We start from the raw sequence: 16,745 nt of genomic DNA on the forward strand, positions 1-16,745 counted from the left end.
TTCGGACAATTGGCTAAAACGGACACCCTTCCCCCCCTATTAGTCCGTTTTAATGAGGGTCGACTGTATTTCAATTAATCCCATATGTTGTTATTTCATTTACACGTTTCTTGTTTTACGCAGTACTCCGCGGGTTCAATTGACCGCGTAAATGAAGACCCAACTGTAGTGTACTGGTACACAGAAGTGTGTTTTGATTATTTACAATACACAGTGTTGTATGTATACAGTGGTTTTTATGTAAATAAATACAGCTCTGTGTCTGTCTGAGATACTTAGATGAGGCTCTCAGAAAACTTTCCCAGCCTACCCAGAAAAATTCTGGGGATGTGCGATTTTACCTGGGGATGAAGAAAGTCTCCATAACCAGAAAACTCTCAAAACCCAAAACCGCTCTGCACCAATTATTCTGGCTAATGGGGAGATTACTACAGTACTTTACTTACTTGAGGTATCTGTGTGCTCTTCCCTGATCCTGTTTCCCCCACTACCACTGTGGTCTGGTACTTCTCCACCAAGTACAGAATGTGGTTACGTGCTCTAAATACTGGCAGTCGTTGACGTTGTTTTTCAATTGACAAGGAACGATGTGGGTTATATATAAACGTTGTGCCACTTGTTTGGTCAACATCGCTGCGGTCCTCTGCATATATGTCATCACCTGGGAAAGCCACATATAAAAGATATTATAATCCAGCCCAGATATAAACATTCTATTATATCCTGTACATAAAAGCAGAATGAAAATGTTATTAATAGTGTGTATTCAGTATTCTGAAAAAATATATTACAAGAAACATAATTTCATGTTCAAATTAAAAAACATACAGTACAGTACCTGGTTTCAGAAATTTGGGTTTTAAAGACATTGCAGGAAGAATTACTTATTCATTTCTTCAGTAATTATCCAGTTTATATTTCTACATCCATCTGCTAAACACGTCAACACGGGTTATACTGTATATCTGAAATGGAGATTATATTAATATCAATGATCAGACAGACATAATAATGGAGTAGTGGTTCTCCTGGGTTTAAAACTGGAAAACTTATGGAGGAGGGGGGGGCAGAGAAAACCTAGCAAGGAGGGGGGTGGGGAGGGCAGGCTTAAGGGATTATGGTATGTTTTTACGACTACCAATGTAAAGGAAAATATGAACCAATCAATAAACAAATTCAAAATTAGCATCTAGAAATCAAGAATTATCTAATATACTATTGGACTAGGCGTGTGTTTGTTCTGGGCAGCCGAAACGGCACAATCGTTTTTCATCAAACTTGGTGGAAAAATCGCAAAAAATTCGTAGAGTGGAACAAACCTGGTCCCATGTCGATGGTTTTTTTAGGAAGGCATTAATTAACAATTTTATTTACGATGGAAAACGATGCAAGTCTACGGACTTGGCGCACCCTAATTAACCCTGCAAGTCTACGGACTTGGCGCACCCTCATTCGCTGTACGCTGTCACGAGCGTTCAAACTCTCACAAGGGCACGAACTTGCCCGCGATCACTTGTATACTTCTGTACTGTACCGTGAGAACATAATTATACAGTATATACATAGAATAGCCCTAATGCCAAACTTAAAATTGTGATGTGTGTTGTGTTTTATTTAATATTTTACTTCATATTATAGTACAGTAATCACAAAAACCAAATATTGAAACAGGTTATCAGCCCAGAAAATGCAGCAGAGGCAATGGGGATAGGCTCAAAGCACTCAAAATTGTGTTTACTATGTGGCATCCTTCACCATTACCCTGGCATACATAATTGACAGTACTGTACTGTCCTGTACAGTACAGTATATGTACAGCAATCAATAGTTCATTCCTGATAAAATTAGCCATAGTTCAGTGATGATTTCTGTAAAATTGCCAAACATCAAAGGTACTATATACAGTAGAGGCCATGGGCCTTAATGTTTCCTAAATAATTAAAAGTTACTTTATCTTAGCTCAACAAAAGGCCAGTTATGTACATGTACACATAAGTACCAAATGTTTTATAAACAAAATCCAAACTACTAATTTAGTGGAACCCCTATTGTGAAGTACAGTACAGTACAGTACAGCACTGTGCTTGTATTAGTATAATTATCACTTATGACAGTAGCACACTAAACTAACTTAACCAAAAAATATGACAAGATAATTTAGGTACAGTATATTAAATTAGGTCAGGTTGCATGTAGTCATATATAATTTATACCTCTCCCCACTACCTTTCTAAAACAAAAAATTAAGAAAAAAGATGTTATTTGCTAAAAAAAAAAAAAAGTGAATTGTTGAATAGATTGTGATTTGTCCACCCTGTAATATGTTTATTTGAGTTTTGAAAATCAATGCAAGGTGATGAGGTGGTAGTGGCCACTGCTCCACACTCAGCCCAGGATGGAAGGTAAAGAAAATCGATTGGTGAGTTGTGGACAAATTATCAGTTTGTGCAAAATTTTTTTTTGCAACAACCTATCAAAAATTGCAAGGAAGGTTGGGGTTGCTGGGAGGAGGAGTCTAGGGGGTTGGGAAACTGGCTGTGGAGAGAATTTTTTAGGGTTTGCTGGCATTTAATATATTAAAATGATTAATTTTGGGTGTGTAATGTAAATACAGTAAAACATTTTACTGTATTATTAAAATAGTTTTTTCTTATGTTTTTCATTGTGATTTGAACAAATATGACCTTTATTTTTTGAGCTCTTGCTTATTTTTTGATACGAACATGATTTGCATAAAGGGGCAGGGCTTTGAAATGTGGGATTAACACACACACACACACACACACACAATAATGATAATAATAATGGAAGCCCCTCGAAATCGAGGATGGCCAGCCCAAGGGCCTCCTTGGCATGAATTTATTAAGGTGTAGAAGCTGTCGCCAACACAACAACCACACCCCAAGTTAACGAGCTGCATGACCCAGTGTCAAGGAATAGTCCGAGAAGAATGGACAACTCACCAACTGCACTGGCTAACCATTACCCAGGAATACGATCCGCAAATTGATTAACATCCAGGTTCCCAATTACTGCTGAGTAGACAGAGGCAAATGGCGTAAAGAAACTTGCCCATAGTTTCACCCTACCCGGGGATCGAACTCGAGTCTGCTCACTTGTGAGGCGAGGGTGCTGACGCACGCACGCACGCACGCACGCACACACACACACACACACACACACACTCTCTCTCTCTCTCTCTCTCTCCCTCTCTCTCTCTCTCTCGTACCGTCTCTACATGCTACGACGACTTAGGTCACTTGGGACACACACGCCAGAGCTGAGGACCATCTATAACGCCTTTATTCTCCCCAAACTAACGTATGCATCACCAGCCTGGTCGTCTTCTCTCAACTCCACCCAACAACGTCGGCTAGAGAAGGTACAGAAAAGGGCCTGCAGAATCATGCTCGGCGCAGAATACTCCGGCTACACCAACGCTCTCTCCACCCTGGAAATGCCATCCCTCAGTGACCTCCACCACCGAGCACTGGCAAGGTTTGGCAGTGAACTAATGCACCATCCTCGTCATTGCCACCTCCTGCCACCGGCAGTCCCCCACCCACCTCGCGCAGTCTGCCACTACAACAAAATTCAGCCCATAAGAGCCCGCACCGATAGATACGTATAAGAATAGCACCATCCCATCTATTGTTAAGATAATAAACTCCTGATTTATGTACTGTACAGCCCTGTAAATGTATTCAACGCATGTCATTATGTCTAAATCAAATGTAAGTTTGAATATTTTCAGCCACCGGCTGCAACTCTATTAATAAACTGTTTATTATCACACACACACACACACACACACTCTATTACCACTCCTACTTTGCTGTCACTCGGGATCGAATATGACGATCATCCAGCTATGATACAATGATATGAGTTATTAAGGACACCACCATCGTTGGTGAGTTTTAAGGTGACTAAAGAGGCTGATACGGGACTGGCAGGGTTGTTCACAGGTGTTACACATGTGGAGGGATACATCTAGTGTGGGAGGGACGGCGGCAGCGTCTTTCTGGCGTTGGCACTTGTCTGCCTCGGTTTGCAGACGGGCTAATTCGAAGGTATTGACACCATCTCGTGTGGTGCTTCTCCAAGAGTTACGGTGTGGCGATGAATTTTGGTGGGCAGTCAAAGCGGCTGAGGGTCCGCCAGATGGCTTCCCTGTTGACTGAATCAAGGCCTTGGTTAGGTCGATGAAGGCCACGTATAGGTCACGACGCAGTTTTCTGCACTTTTTCTGTATCTGGCGGGCAGCAAAGATCATGTCAGTGGTGCCACATGATAGTCTAAAGCCACATTGAGATTCTGGGAGGAAGTTTTCCGCTTCAGAAAGAAGTCCATTTAGGAGTACTTGGGAGATAATCTTGCCAGCTACGGACAGTAGCGAGATCCCGCGGTACAGTAAGTCCTCGTTTAATGTTTCCCCCGATAAAGTTGTTTCGTTATAATGTCGCTACTCTTTAGATACCCATGATTCAGGTAACGTCCAGCCAATTCAGTATAACGTCGTCACGGACTACTTTGTACGGCGCATCACCCCCTCTCATCATGGCTCGCTACGCTCTCACCCGCGAAGCATTACAGCGTCCGCAAGCGTCGCCAGTCTTTGTTAAGCTACCACAGCGTTCGTGTGTTTAAATGTTTTTGCTCTTAATACTGTACTCTAACCATTCAAAATGGCTTCCAAGTGCCCATCAAGTGCTACTGATGCTAGTGTTGTGAAGAATCAATGTAAGACCATTTGTCTTGCTACGAAAAGGGAGGTTTTATACCAGGAGGAGGAGCCACCCGCCGGGTCTCAGTGACTTGCCACCCTCCTCCTCCTCTCCTGCACACTCCACTACCCACCACACACTCACTCCACCGCTTCTGTCCATCAGTGAGTACAATAAAAAATTATTTTGTTAATTTATACATTAAGTTCTCGCTTAATGTCGTCCCGCTTAACGTTGTTTTGGTACTACGTCGCTAAACTTTAGAGACCAAAAATTCATTTAACCTCCCGGTGATCCGATACTACATAGTTTTGCGTCGTCACAGACTACATTTTACGGTGCATCATCCGCTCTCGTCTGGCCGCACTATGCTCTCTCGGCTCCTCTGCTCCCACCCTCCTCCTCTGCTCCTGCCATACTCCTCCCCTCCCGCCATCCACCTCCTCCACTTCACTACCCACCACACACTCACTCTACCACCTGTAATGTATTTCATGGGGGAAAGGGGGGCTCAGGAACGTAACTCCCGTATTTTATCTATTTCTAATGGGGAAAATTGATTCGCCTAACGATATTTCGTATCATGTCGTGTTTTTAGGAACGTAACCCCAACGTTAAGCGAGGACTTACTGTATATATATACTATTTTCTCTAAAAATGCCATTGAATTTCTGTATATGTAATGTATTTTATGGGGTAAAGGGAGGCTCAGAAACATAACTCCCGTATTTTATCTATTTCTTATGGGGAAAATTGATTCCGTTAACGTTGTTTCCGTTAACTTCGCGGTAATCAGCATTCTTGGCCAGTTGGAAGATGGCGTCTGTGTGAGATGGATGTACAGTCTGCATGCTCGCCTTGCAAGTGAGCAGTAATTGGGAACCTGGATTCTAATCGATTTGTGGATTTTTTTTCCGGGGTAATGGTTAGCCAGTGCAGTTGGCGAGTTGTCCGGTCTTCTCGGACTATTCCTTGACACTGGGTCATGCAACTCGTTAACTCAGGGTGTGGTTGTTGTGTTGGCGATAGCTTTTACACCTTAAACAAATTCACGCCTAGGTGACCCTTGGGCCGACCATCCTCATTACACGAGGGGCAGCCATTACAGTCAGCCAAAAATGCACCGACCCCATCCTGGGTCTCGTGCTCGCAATTTTACCTGGAAATACTGTGATTGGTGGATCTGTCTTTGGCTGTATCACTGTCATGATAAATATTAAACAAACCAAAGGTAACATTTTTATAATAATAAACTATTCATTGTTATTTAAGGTCATGAGAAGTTTCCAATTGTTCGTATATTTGTTTAAATAATGAAATAATTATATTAATGACTTGCAACTCAACTACAACCACAGCTGCCACAAGATTCTCACATAAAATTTTCTTCATTATTTAAGCAAATATACGAACAATTGGAAACTTCTCATGACCTGAAATAACAATGAATAGTTTATTATTATAAAAATGTTACACACCAAAATACACTGGAAAAACATATTAGTCAACTCATAGGGACTCATGTCCTAAAGTAAAAATTTACCAAATATTCAAATGTGATTGGTCGAAAAAATCGTGTGACGATATCGATACATCATAGGTCATGACTGGATAACGTCAGTCAATACTGCGCATGCATGATGCATAATTAACTGTTTCACGCAGATAACATCTCTTCACAGACGAAGACTGAAAAGTACGTAAAATAAATTAAATTTAATTGTGTCGCTATTTTCCACTTCCGCCTGGTATAAGTGGGGTTCAAAATGCTCAGAATAGGGAGATCTAAATGTGGTAAATTTGAATTAGTTCACACAACTCTGTTAGAAAGGCAAAATTGTTTTATCTAGTGTATTTTGATTGGTTTTGACCTCGATTTCCATCAAAAAATGCCTTTTTTTTTTTTTTAGTCATCGGGGGTTTTGGGTGGGGCATCCAACGACAAAAATTATGGCCAAGCGAATACAAAATACACACGCAAAAAACTAAAAAAACAGGCATATAAACCTAACCTAACCTAACTCTCACCATATGATGGAATCACTTATTTCTTACCTTATTGGCCTGGTTCTGGTTCTTCGTTGGATTCTGAGATCTAAAAAATTATATAGCTTGTTTGTATTTACCCCAAAAAAGGCAATCAACTCTATATAATTGAAATGACACCCATCGCAGACTTCCATGGTCGGGAATTAAATTGAATTTCAAAATATGTGAACCAAAATAAAATTTGAATCTGATTGGGGCAAAAATACCGCAAATTAAACGACAAATAATTTTAATTGGTGGCAAAAAAAAAAAAAAAAAAAACGCTTTTGATTGCCTGCTCGTGACGATTTATGAAGACACACGCAGAGTGGGGGGTCTGCTAGGCAATAATGGCAGAAGATTAATAGAAGAAAATAGAGAAAGCTTTGGGATGCATTATCTCCGTTATTATACGTTTGCGACGGTAATGTAACAGAAGAAAATTATCTTATAATTGGTGAATTTTCGATCTTGCACCGGCATTTCTCTCGCTATTATTTATGTGTTTTTTGTAATGTTTAGACAATTCTAAGACTTTTTTCTTCGGTGATATTTCCGGTGGAAATTAAGAATAACCAAGATATTAATTTTTCAATATTATTAGATTTGGCCAGTCACAAGTGTCGCCATTTGTTGTTTACGTCACACAGAGGTCTGACCACCCATCACGCAGTGATCCTTACCTCCATGTTGGCTTCTTAAGCATCTACAGGTCATGTGCGGGGGGGGCGGGTTCTTATTGGCTATAGCAAGAGGACTTATAATTGGGTAAGAGTTTCTTGTCCTAGCAAATGAACAATGCGTGGGTGCATCAGGAGCGGAGATTTGATTTTTCAGTACCAGAATAACCAGATATGGCTGAACAGGTGGAAAGAGCTGTGCCGACATTGTGATAAGAGACTATTTTACGTCAACTGCAGAGTTTCATCAGAAAAATAGTGTTGGGTTAAATCAGGTTAGGTTTGGTTTTGTTGTTTTTTTATTTATGTGATTTACTCGAAAAAATATAAATTTTTGTTAACATTGATGGGTAGGGTGGGGAGAGGGGTCTAAAAAATTATTGATTTCCGTCTGAAATGAATATCAAATTCGTTCTAAACTTATCAAATAACATCGGAAAAAACAAATTTTTAATATCCAAACAAAGACCTGGGGCCGGATACTCAAAAACATTTATGGGACTGTATGTCTTTGTGTACCCCGTAACTGGACTTACAATCTCAGATCGGTGTACTCAAAACACCGAAGGTATACTCAAAACAAATATTTGACATCGAACTCCGTAAATTAAAGAGCGTAACTTACACCAGCCCCTGAGGCTCTGTAACACTCTCAACCCGGATGTAGTAGTCACTAATTTCCGATTGTATTAAAAAAATAATAATATACAGTGACCCCTCCGTTAACGAACTCAATCCGTTCCAGAAGGTCGTTCGTTAACCGAAAAGTTCGTTAACCGAAACCATTGTTTCAATGGGTTTTTGGGTAATTGGTTCCAGCTCACCGAAAATTTCCTAAATTCAACAAAAATGGTAGCAAAGTTCACTTACTTTGAGGTGTGTATGTAGAAGGCTCCTGGATGATGATGATGGTGATGGGATTTAGAATGGGGGTGGAGGAGAAGGAAGAAGAGAAGGCATTGGGGTGGAAGAGAAGTCACCCCATGGCGCCATTTCACCCATAAAATTTTAGCTCTCTTGGTGTAATTCAAGATTATTTTCTTTAAATCAACACTGCACTGCATTATATATTGTCAATATGTAAATTTTATTTCAAAATGACCAATAATTTGCTTGGAAACACAGAAAAAAAGCATTTAGTTGAAGAGTCTCAAGCAAGATGTTACCTCCAGTGAAAACAGAGAGAGACTAACTCCTGTTATGCTGTGTTAAGAGGCTGGATGCCGCGCATTAAACTAGTCACTTTACCTTCAATTATGTTCAATAATAGTTAAAATGACTAAAAAATTGAATATTAAACTTTTAAAATTATTGAATAGTATAAACTTCTTGATATTTACTAAAATAGTAAGGAATTTAAGCCCTAGAACCGATTAATGTATTGGCGGACTGATACTAAAGCTGGTTGCCCGGTCAGTGCAAGCGAAAACATGTTGAGGTCGGTTCGTAAGAACTTCGTTAACCGAATTTTTTTCGTTAACCGAATTGAAGATCCTTATGGAAGGCAGTTCGTTAATCGAAATTACGTTAACCGAGGTGTTCGTTAAACGAGGGGTCACTGTATGTTGTAATAATGCTTGTTAGACTTGTTTTATCATAGAATACTGAAGAAAATGTTTTGTACATCAACATACTGAAATATAAGATTTCACTTTGTCTTTTTCGTAAAATGTTTGTTGCCATAATAAGCGGCTTGAGTGTTTGTATTTGTCTCAGTTTGGAAGAGACGCATCTTTTGTCTTCTTACAAATTATAAAGTATTTTTTACCAAAACAGAAGGTTTGTATTGTTCACACTTAGGGTAAAAATATGTTTTATGACTGAGTAAACTTGCAGATAGAACTTATTAATGTTGTATAGCCATAAATATCCCTCAGTTATGAAAGCCAAATATGAGGTCAAGTGAATATTCCTACCAAGACTTCGCCTAGTTTTCTAATATGCAACCAATAGCCTTAGCCTATTTTCTTATGTATATGGCTTATGATAACATGAAAGGCTCTAAAGGTTAGCCAAAATTAAATGATATGCATAAAATATGGATTGCAATTAACTTGATTAATAGGGGCATATAAAACTCCTTTTTCATTCTTAGGCAAATAAATGTTTAAACGTGGGGCCTACTCAATTTAGTTATAACATGAGGAATTATACCAATAGGTTATAGGTTAGGTTTGGTTTGGTTATGTTATTTTATGTTGGGTTAGGTTAGAGAATGTGTACATGGTTTTTTTTTGGTATCAGGCTGTCAGTGATACACTTTGTGTAGCAGCTACCTTAGGTCTAGTTCCAGACTTTTTATAAACAGTATCATAGGGTAGAGTATTAATTTAAGAAAATTTACGGATAATCAGTTATATTTTCAGGTTTTAAATTGTTGTTTTTTGTATAAACTTGAAGAAAATTCAGTCCAAATGACCCAAACATTGAAAGGAAAACATCATGTTCTAGGCTAAATTTTCCTAAAATTATTTTCTTTCTTTTGGCGACTTCACACACCATGGCGCATACTTCACACACCATGGCGCATACTTCACACACCATGGCGCATACTTCACACACCATGGCGCATACTTCACACACCATGGTGCATACTTCACACACCATGGTGCATACTTCAGTCTCACTGAAATTTGGTCGTTTCTTCAGGTGGTTGTCCTCCCATCTTTTGTTTACAAACTAATATCAAGTGCATCGCTCTCAGCTGATTTCTCCTTCTCTTGTGATTGGTTGATGATTTTGTTAACTGAGCGCTGATTGGCCAACTAGCTCCTGCACTGTCATCTACCTTCCGATAAGAGAACTTAATTTACAGGGTAAACACTAGAGTTATGATAACTTATGGACTGCCTAAGGAACTGTAATTAAATTTTGAGTATGCTAAATTAACGGGACTGTGAGGAGTCTGCAATATATGGTATTGTATCTCGCTAATATATGTAACCTATGAGGTGTTTTGAGTATCCGGCCCCAGTGCATTAGTGAAAATTGACACAAAAAATTGGACGTCTTTATCGAATATGATAATAGATTTGGGGTAGGTAAGTTGTGTGCACTAATGCAAAGATACCCTAAATGTTTCATTAGTTTATAAGTTTGGGGCTCGCTATGTCCTAAAATAAAATAATACTGTCATTATGTACTGTATATATGCCATTACCACAAGATTAAAGTTGGCTGTTGTGTCATGGTCACGTTGACTGCTAGTCGGTTTTAACACTAATGATTCTTATTATACTCCACGAACGCAAAACATGAGTGGGTAAGCTATTCTTAAGAAGAGACGTGTTTTTCCCCATCGACGCTTATACTCATGATCCCTCCCAGTAAGTCCAGCTTTCGAACACAGTTGTCAATGCGTTTTTTATTCCACTTTTTCCTGGCAAGCTCAATCTTGGATTAGTCTGTGTAAATCAACTCAAGTAATTCGCCAGACCCATGTCAACTGAGGGTCATCCTTGAATGAGTGACAGTTGGTTTGTTTGTGATTTCTGTCATTGCGTGAGTAGCGATCGCTGGCAACTCAGGGGTATATGAACCACTGCCGAGTAGAGAGTCGTCCTCTGTGATGCGTCCTCTCCAACTTGTCTACAGGTATGTAGCTGTGTTATCCCGCCGATATAACCATTCAGTTTGATTTAGTCAATTGTAGTGAATTATCAGTGTTCATGTTGTGACAGTGTAATTGTCATTTACCCAGTGTGAGAAGTATTATAAAGTAAATGTCGTCTGACGTTGCTAGACGAGAGATGTTGTTTGTGTTTGAACCACCATGCTTTCCTCTGTGACGCGTCCTCTCCAACTTGTCTACAGGTACAGGGGAAGGCTTAATTGAACACCCACTGGTCGCTCGGAGCCGGTGGATAGTTAGCCATGTGTCTGGCTTCCACCGATCACAGCAACGGTCGTGAGCCCCAGTGTCCTACCCTGGGACGCATTCCTGGCATTTATGGCCCACAGTGTTTGATGTATATGTTTGGGGATAATTAATTGGAAATAATTATCCCATGTTGGGTAGTGGACCCATGTATGAGTTGGTTTCAGTGAGTGAAGTATCATCTGTAAGTTTGTCATGTATGTAATGAAATATATCACCAGTAATGTGGGTGAAATAAGTACCCACTTGGATTGGCAGTTAAGAGAAGCCAGGAGTTGTCATGTAACTATGTACTGTAATGTAACACCAGTCAGGTTATGTGTAGTAAGAGTACAGGATCTGAGTAAGTGCAGTGGAGTAAGCCGAGGAGTTGCACCTTGGAGTGGTATGTTAATATCTTTGTCCCTTTGTATTTCATATTAATAAACCTGTTCTTTGAGTATTTTAGTAGTGTTCATTTTTCACCACAGTAGTTCACCTATGTTTCCGTCCAAGTGACTTGATATCAAAATTACTATACCCACGTGCAGGCCCTCGCCATGCTACCAAAAGGAACCGAGGTTAAGTGGTAACCAGTGAACGTAAGTAAGTAAGATAAGGGTGGGCAGTGTGAGTAGGAATCGCCGCCCTTACAGTTGTGCATCGGCTTTAATATCGCCAACGTTAGAGATCAGCTCTGACATTGGCTCCTTCCCCTCGAGTCTGACGTCTAAGTATTACCTGTACTGTCATTGTACATCGTAACCCTGCCCTGTCTATGTACACGCTGAATTAATATGAACATGTATGACGAATTTACTGAATATAATCTGCCTATCAACGTGAATATTAATCTATCCTTCACTTACTGTACCTTCACTGCCGGCCCAGACGCCCTTACATTCGTCTCGATGTAAACAAACACAAGGCTCTGACGGCACACCCCAACTTGGAATATCCCCAACTTAAGATGGTCTTATTAATAAAATACAATTTCAATTTCAATTGTTTATTCCTTGATAGAGGAAGCGGGATCCTAGTGCTGTCACTAGGTACCCCTGTACAATGACACCAGAAGCATCTGGCAAGTGTGACAAGTATATACAGTATAAATATTATAAAGGGGCTTACTAAAGCCTAAGGAAGGAAGGATATTCCTTTAACACATAATCAATATTATTTACCAAATATCTGGCCAGTATGGGGAGGATCATCGTGTCTCCGTCAGGGGGTCGTGGAGTGGTGGTCCAGCAGGCGTCACGGAAGCGTTGTGTGTGGGGACATCTTAGGAGGTAGTGGATAAGGGTGCTGCTGTCGGGTCTTCTGCATAATGCACAAGAGTAATAAAATACATTGTTATTCATAACCAGTGCTGGAGTACCAATTTTTAAGATGCCGGAGCTGTCAAAATAAATAGATGAATAAATAAATAAATAAATATATATATATATATATATATAATCAACACCTCATCCCGCCAGGACTCGAACCCACGGCCCATGACTGTGACCGGAGAACGCTAACCGCTGGACCACCAGGATACCAAAACTAGTCCGAGACTCTGTTATATTTCACACAAAGACTGTTCAACAGGCTTATGGCGCCGTGAACCTCTAATGGAGACTACCCGTATCACGTAGGTGGTCAGAGTAACGTTTTACCAAACCCGGCTTCGAAACACGAGGATCCATATATATTTCATTAGCCCAATAAACACGCGGACTTCTACATACAATCAACATCTCAACCCGCCAGGATTCGAACCCACGGCCCACGAGCCCATGACTGTGACCGGGGAACGCCATAAGCCTGTTGAACAGGCTTTATGTGAAATATAACAGAGTTTAGGACTGCTTTTAGTATCCTGGTGGTCCAGCGGTTAGCGTTCTCCGGTCACAGTCAAGGGCTCGTGGGCCGTGGTTCGAATCTGGCGGGGTTGAGATGTTGATTGTATGTGAAGTCCGCGTGTTTATTGGCTAATGAAATATATATATATATATATATAATATTTGGAATTTTTAGCTTTCGCCTTTACTCATTACATGTAATCTAGTTGCCTCTGAAGATGTCTTGAGTAAAGACGAAAGCTAAGGTACTCCGTTGTTTCCCTTTTCCCGTGATTTTATCAAGATTTATTTATCCACGCTTTGTGATCTATGAAATATATATATATATATATATATATATATATATATATATATATATATGCTGATAACCACAAGGAAAGAAGGCTGGCGTGGGGCAGTAGCCTTGAATGCAGAAACTGCCTGTCATATTGTAGTGGATTTCTCCCCTACAAACGATGTTTGTCGCTGAGTAGCTGACCCCGCGAATTCCCCAGTGTATGCCTCGTGGTCTAGGTCAACCAGCGCCGCCTTACATGACAGAGGTCAACTATTAAGCCACGCCTACCTCCGCTATAATAGACCTGACCTCGTGGTGACTGCTCTTTCTACCTACACCAACCAGCCAGCAACACCTCCTCCTCCTCCGCCGCTGCCTGGCGGTCCTCGCTCCCGCCGGCGAGCATGGCGACCCACAAGCTGGTCCTCCTCTGAGCATCCTCACCAACTAGCTCTCTCTACATCACGCTTGTAACCACGCTGCCACTTCCCAGCACCAAGCTGCATTGTACATCCAATACAACATGTATACAGAGAGCACATTGTGAGTTTCCTTTCTCCATCCCATCCTGAGTGTGAACCCAAACATCACATAACCCCACAAATGGTGACCCCCGGAGATTCGCACTCACACAGGATGGAGGAGAAACCGATCACTCTCCCAGTCTTCAAGCAACATGGAAGACTGGCTTATCCACACAGAAGCAGCTCTCATCGGCTCTACAACTACTGTCTCTACACTGCAGGTTAGACACCCTAGAGCAGCACTGCTTCTCCAAGCAGACACCAGCTTCTCTTCCTGCCCCAAGCACCACGTCCTACCGACCCCAGCACACCCGTCCTGTCTCAGACGCCGCCCCCGGCCCAACAGTACCCCCTGCCGCTCCTCCTGATGCGGACCCACACACCCCTCTTTTCTCCCTCAGGTACTCCCTGCTACTGTCCTGCACCCTACTGCTGTCGTGGACCCAGCTGCTGTCACGGACTCTCCTCCGCTCCTGCTGACGCAGCCCCTGCTCCTGACCCAGGCCCACACACCCCAGCAGGCGCATCTGACGACTCTGTACCTGCTGTGAAGGAAGCACAACATTCATCGTCTCCACACACCCTTTTTCTCCCTCTCTACTCCCACAGATATTGTGTATCTAGACAGTTGTCTCCTCTAGCGGCCGGCTCATCCACGCCCTCGCCGTTATGGCTCACATGTGGCATGCACTGCCTGTTCTGCCTCACATGTGCCATGCAACCCTGCAGACAACAAGTCTCCTACACCGCCTGGAGGGAAGGAGGGAGTATTGTAGTGGATACCTCCCCTACAAGTGCTGTTTGTCGCTGAGTAGCCGACCCCGCGAATTCCCCAGTGTATGCCTCGTGGTCTAGGTCAACCAGCGCCGCCTTACATGACAGAGGTCAACTATTAAGCCACGCCTACCTCCGCTATAATAGACCTGACCTCGTGGTGACTGCTCTTTCTACCTACAGCCGCAGCCAGCAAAACATCCTCCTCCTCCTCCGCTGCCTGGCGGTCCTCGCTCCCGCCGGCGAGCATGGCGACCCACAAGCTGGTCCTCCTCTGAGCATCCTCACCAACCAGCTCTCTCTACATCACGCTTGTAACCACGCTGCCATTTCTCAGCACCAATCTGCATTGTACATCCAATACAACATGTATACAGAGAGCACATTGTGAGTTTCCTTTCTCCATCCCATCCTGAGTGTGAACCCAAACATCACATAACCCCACAGTAGTGTTTGCAGTAGGTCGTGACAGACAGCAGGAGTGAGGTGGGCAGGGTCAGGAGTAGGTGAGAAGTCCCCGGGGAGGTGATGGGGTTCGCCTAGGGTGAGATCCGCTGGGCTGCAGTCCATGTCTTCTTTGTGTGATGCGCAGATGCCAAGGAGCACTGAGGGTAGAGCATCCGTCCAGCTGTAGGGGTCGTGCTGTGCCTTGATGGCATCCTTTAGCTGATGGGATGAATCTGCTCTACCATGCCGTTGGACTGAGGGTGATAAGCAGTAGTGCGGTGCCTGGTAGTGCCGAGGAACTGCAGGAGACTATGCCAGAGTTGTGACTCGAACTGAACTCCTCGGTCAATGATGACAGTCCAGTGATGACAGTTGTGGGAGGACCGAAGCGGAAACCCAATCAGACAGGAAAGCGTGGACAGCTGACTCTGCTGTAGCATTAGGCATGGGAATGGCTTCTATCCACTTGGTGAAACGGTCAATGCAAGTGAAAATAATGGTGTTGCCACAGGTTGCTGGAAGAGGTCCCACGATGTCGACGTGCACTACCTGGAAGCAACCTTTGGGTACAGGAAAGGTTTCTAAGGGAACCCGTGTGTGTCGATGTATCTTAGAGGACTGGCAGGCCAGGCACTGGGCAGCCCATTTCCGAGTGTTGCCCTTGATGGCAGGCCAGACGACACGTTGCTTGAGTAGGTGCTGGGAGGCCTGTAGTGGATTCCTCCCCTACAAACGCCGTTTGTCGCTGAGTAGCTGACCCTCTTCGAATTCCCCAGCCTGCGCCTCCAGCGCCGCCTGACATAGCGGGGGTCAACTATCAACCCTCGCCTACCCCCGCCTTATAAGACCTCACCCCGCCGTGACCACTCTCTTTCTACCTACGGCCACCAGCAAGCAACACTTCCTCCTCCTCCTCCTCCAACCTGGCGGCTCCCACTCCCGCCGGCGACCTTGGCGTCCCTCAAGCTGTTTGCCCTCCTCTGGGCACCCTCACCAACCAGCTTTCTCTACTCAATGCTTGTAACCATGCTGCCTATCCAGCACCAAGCTGCATTGTACATCCAATACAATATGTATACAGAGAGCACATTGTGAGTTCCCTTTCTCCAACCCATCTTGAATGTGAACCAATAACTCATAACCCTACAAAAGGTGACCCCCGGAGATTCGCACTCATACAGGATGGAGGAGAAACTGACCACTCTCCCAGTCTTCAATCAACATGGAAGACTGGCTTAGCCACGCAGAGGCAGTTCTCATCGGCTCTACAACTACTGTCTCTACACCACAGGTTAGACACCCTAGAGCAGCTCTGCTACTCTAAGCAGACAGCCGCTCCTCTTCCTGCCCCAAGCACCGCGTCCTACCGACCCCAACACACCCGTCCTGCCTCAGACGCCGCCCCCGGCCCAGCAAGCAGTACCCCCTGCTGCTGTCCTGGACCCTCCTCCTGACGCGCCCCCTGTTCCTGACGTGGACCCACACATTCCTCTTTTCTCCCTCAGGTACCCCCTGCTACTGTCCTGCACCCTGCTGCTATGGACCCTGCTGCTGTCATGCACCCTGCTGCTGTCATGGACCCTCT

General features: G+C 43.1%; 1 protein-coding gene and 1 long non-coding RNA gene across 3 annotated transcripts in view; one reads left to right on the top strand and one right to left on the bottom strand.

The window, feature by feature from the left end:
* Positions 1-12,219, bottom strand: part of LOC121879975 (probable ATP-dependent RNA helicase DHX35) — a 46,443-nt gene extending 34,224 nt beyond the window's left edge. The window contains exons 1-3 of one of the 2 annotated variants that reach the window (XM_042386854.1): positions 12,166-12,219; positions 839-965; positions 447-661 (exon numbers count right to left, since the gene is read on the bottom strand). In XM_042386854.1, coding sequence (XP_042242788.1) covers positions 447-661; positions 839-869 — 246 coding nt within the window. In that variant the 5' untranslated portion in view covers positions 870-965; positions 12,166-12,219. Of the gene's footprint in view, positions 1-446; positions 662-838; positions 966-12,160 lie in introns of both variants that reach the window. The other variant, XM_042386855.1, reaches the window with a different exon arrangement.
* On the top strand, positions 9,155-12,132 carry LOC121879977. Its single transcript, XR_006091473.1, has 2 exons — positions 9,155-9,214; positions 11,249-12,132. It is a non-coding gene; the product is annotated as an uncharacterized LOC121879977 (long non-coding RNA).
* Positions 12,220-16,745: the final 4,526 nt, after the last annotated feature.

This window comes from Homarus americanus, unplaced genomic scaffold, assembly GCF_018991925.1.
Source record: "Homarus americanus isolate GMGI-L3 unplaced genomic scaffold, GMGI_Hamer_2.0 scaffold29478, whole genome shotgun sequence".
NCBI lineage: Eukaryota > Metazoa > Arthropoda > Malacostraca > Decapoda > Nephropidae > Homarus > Homarus americanus.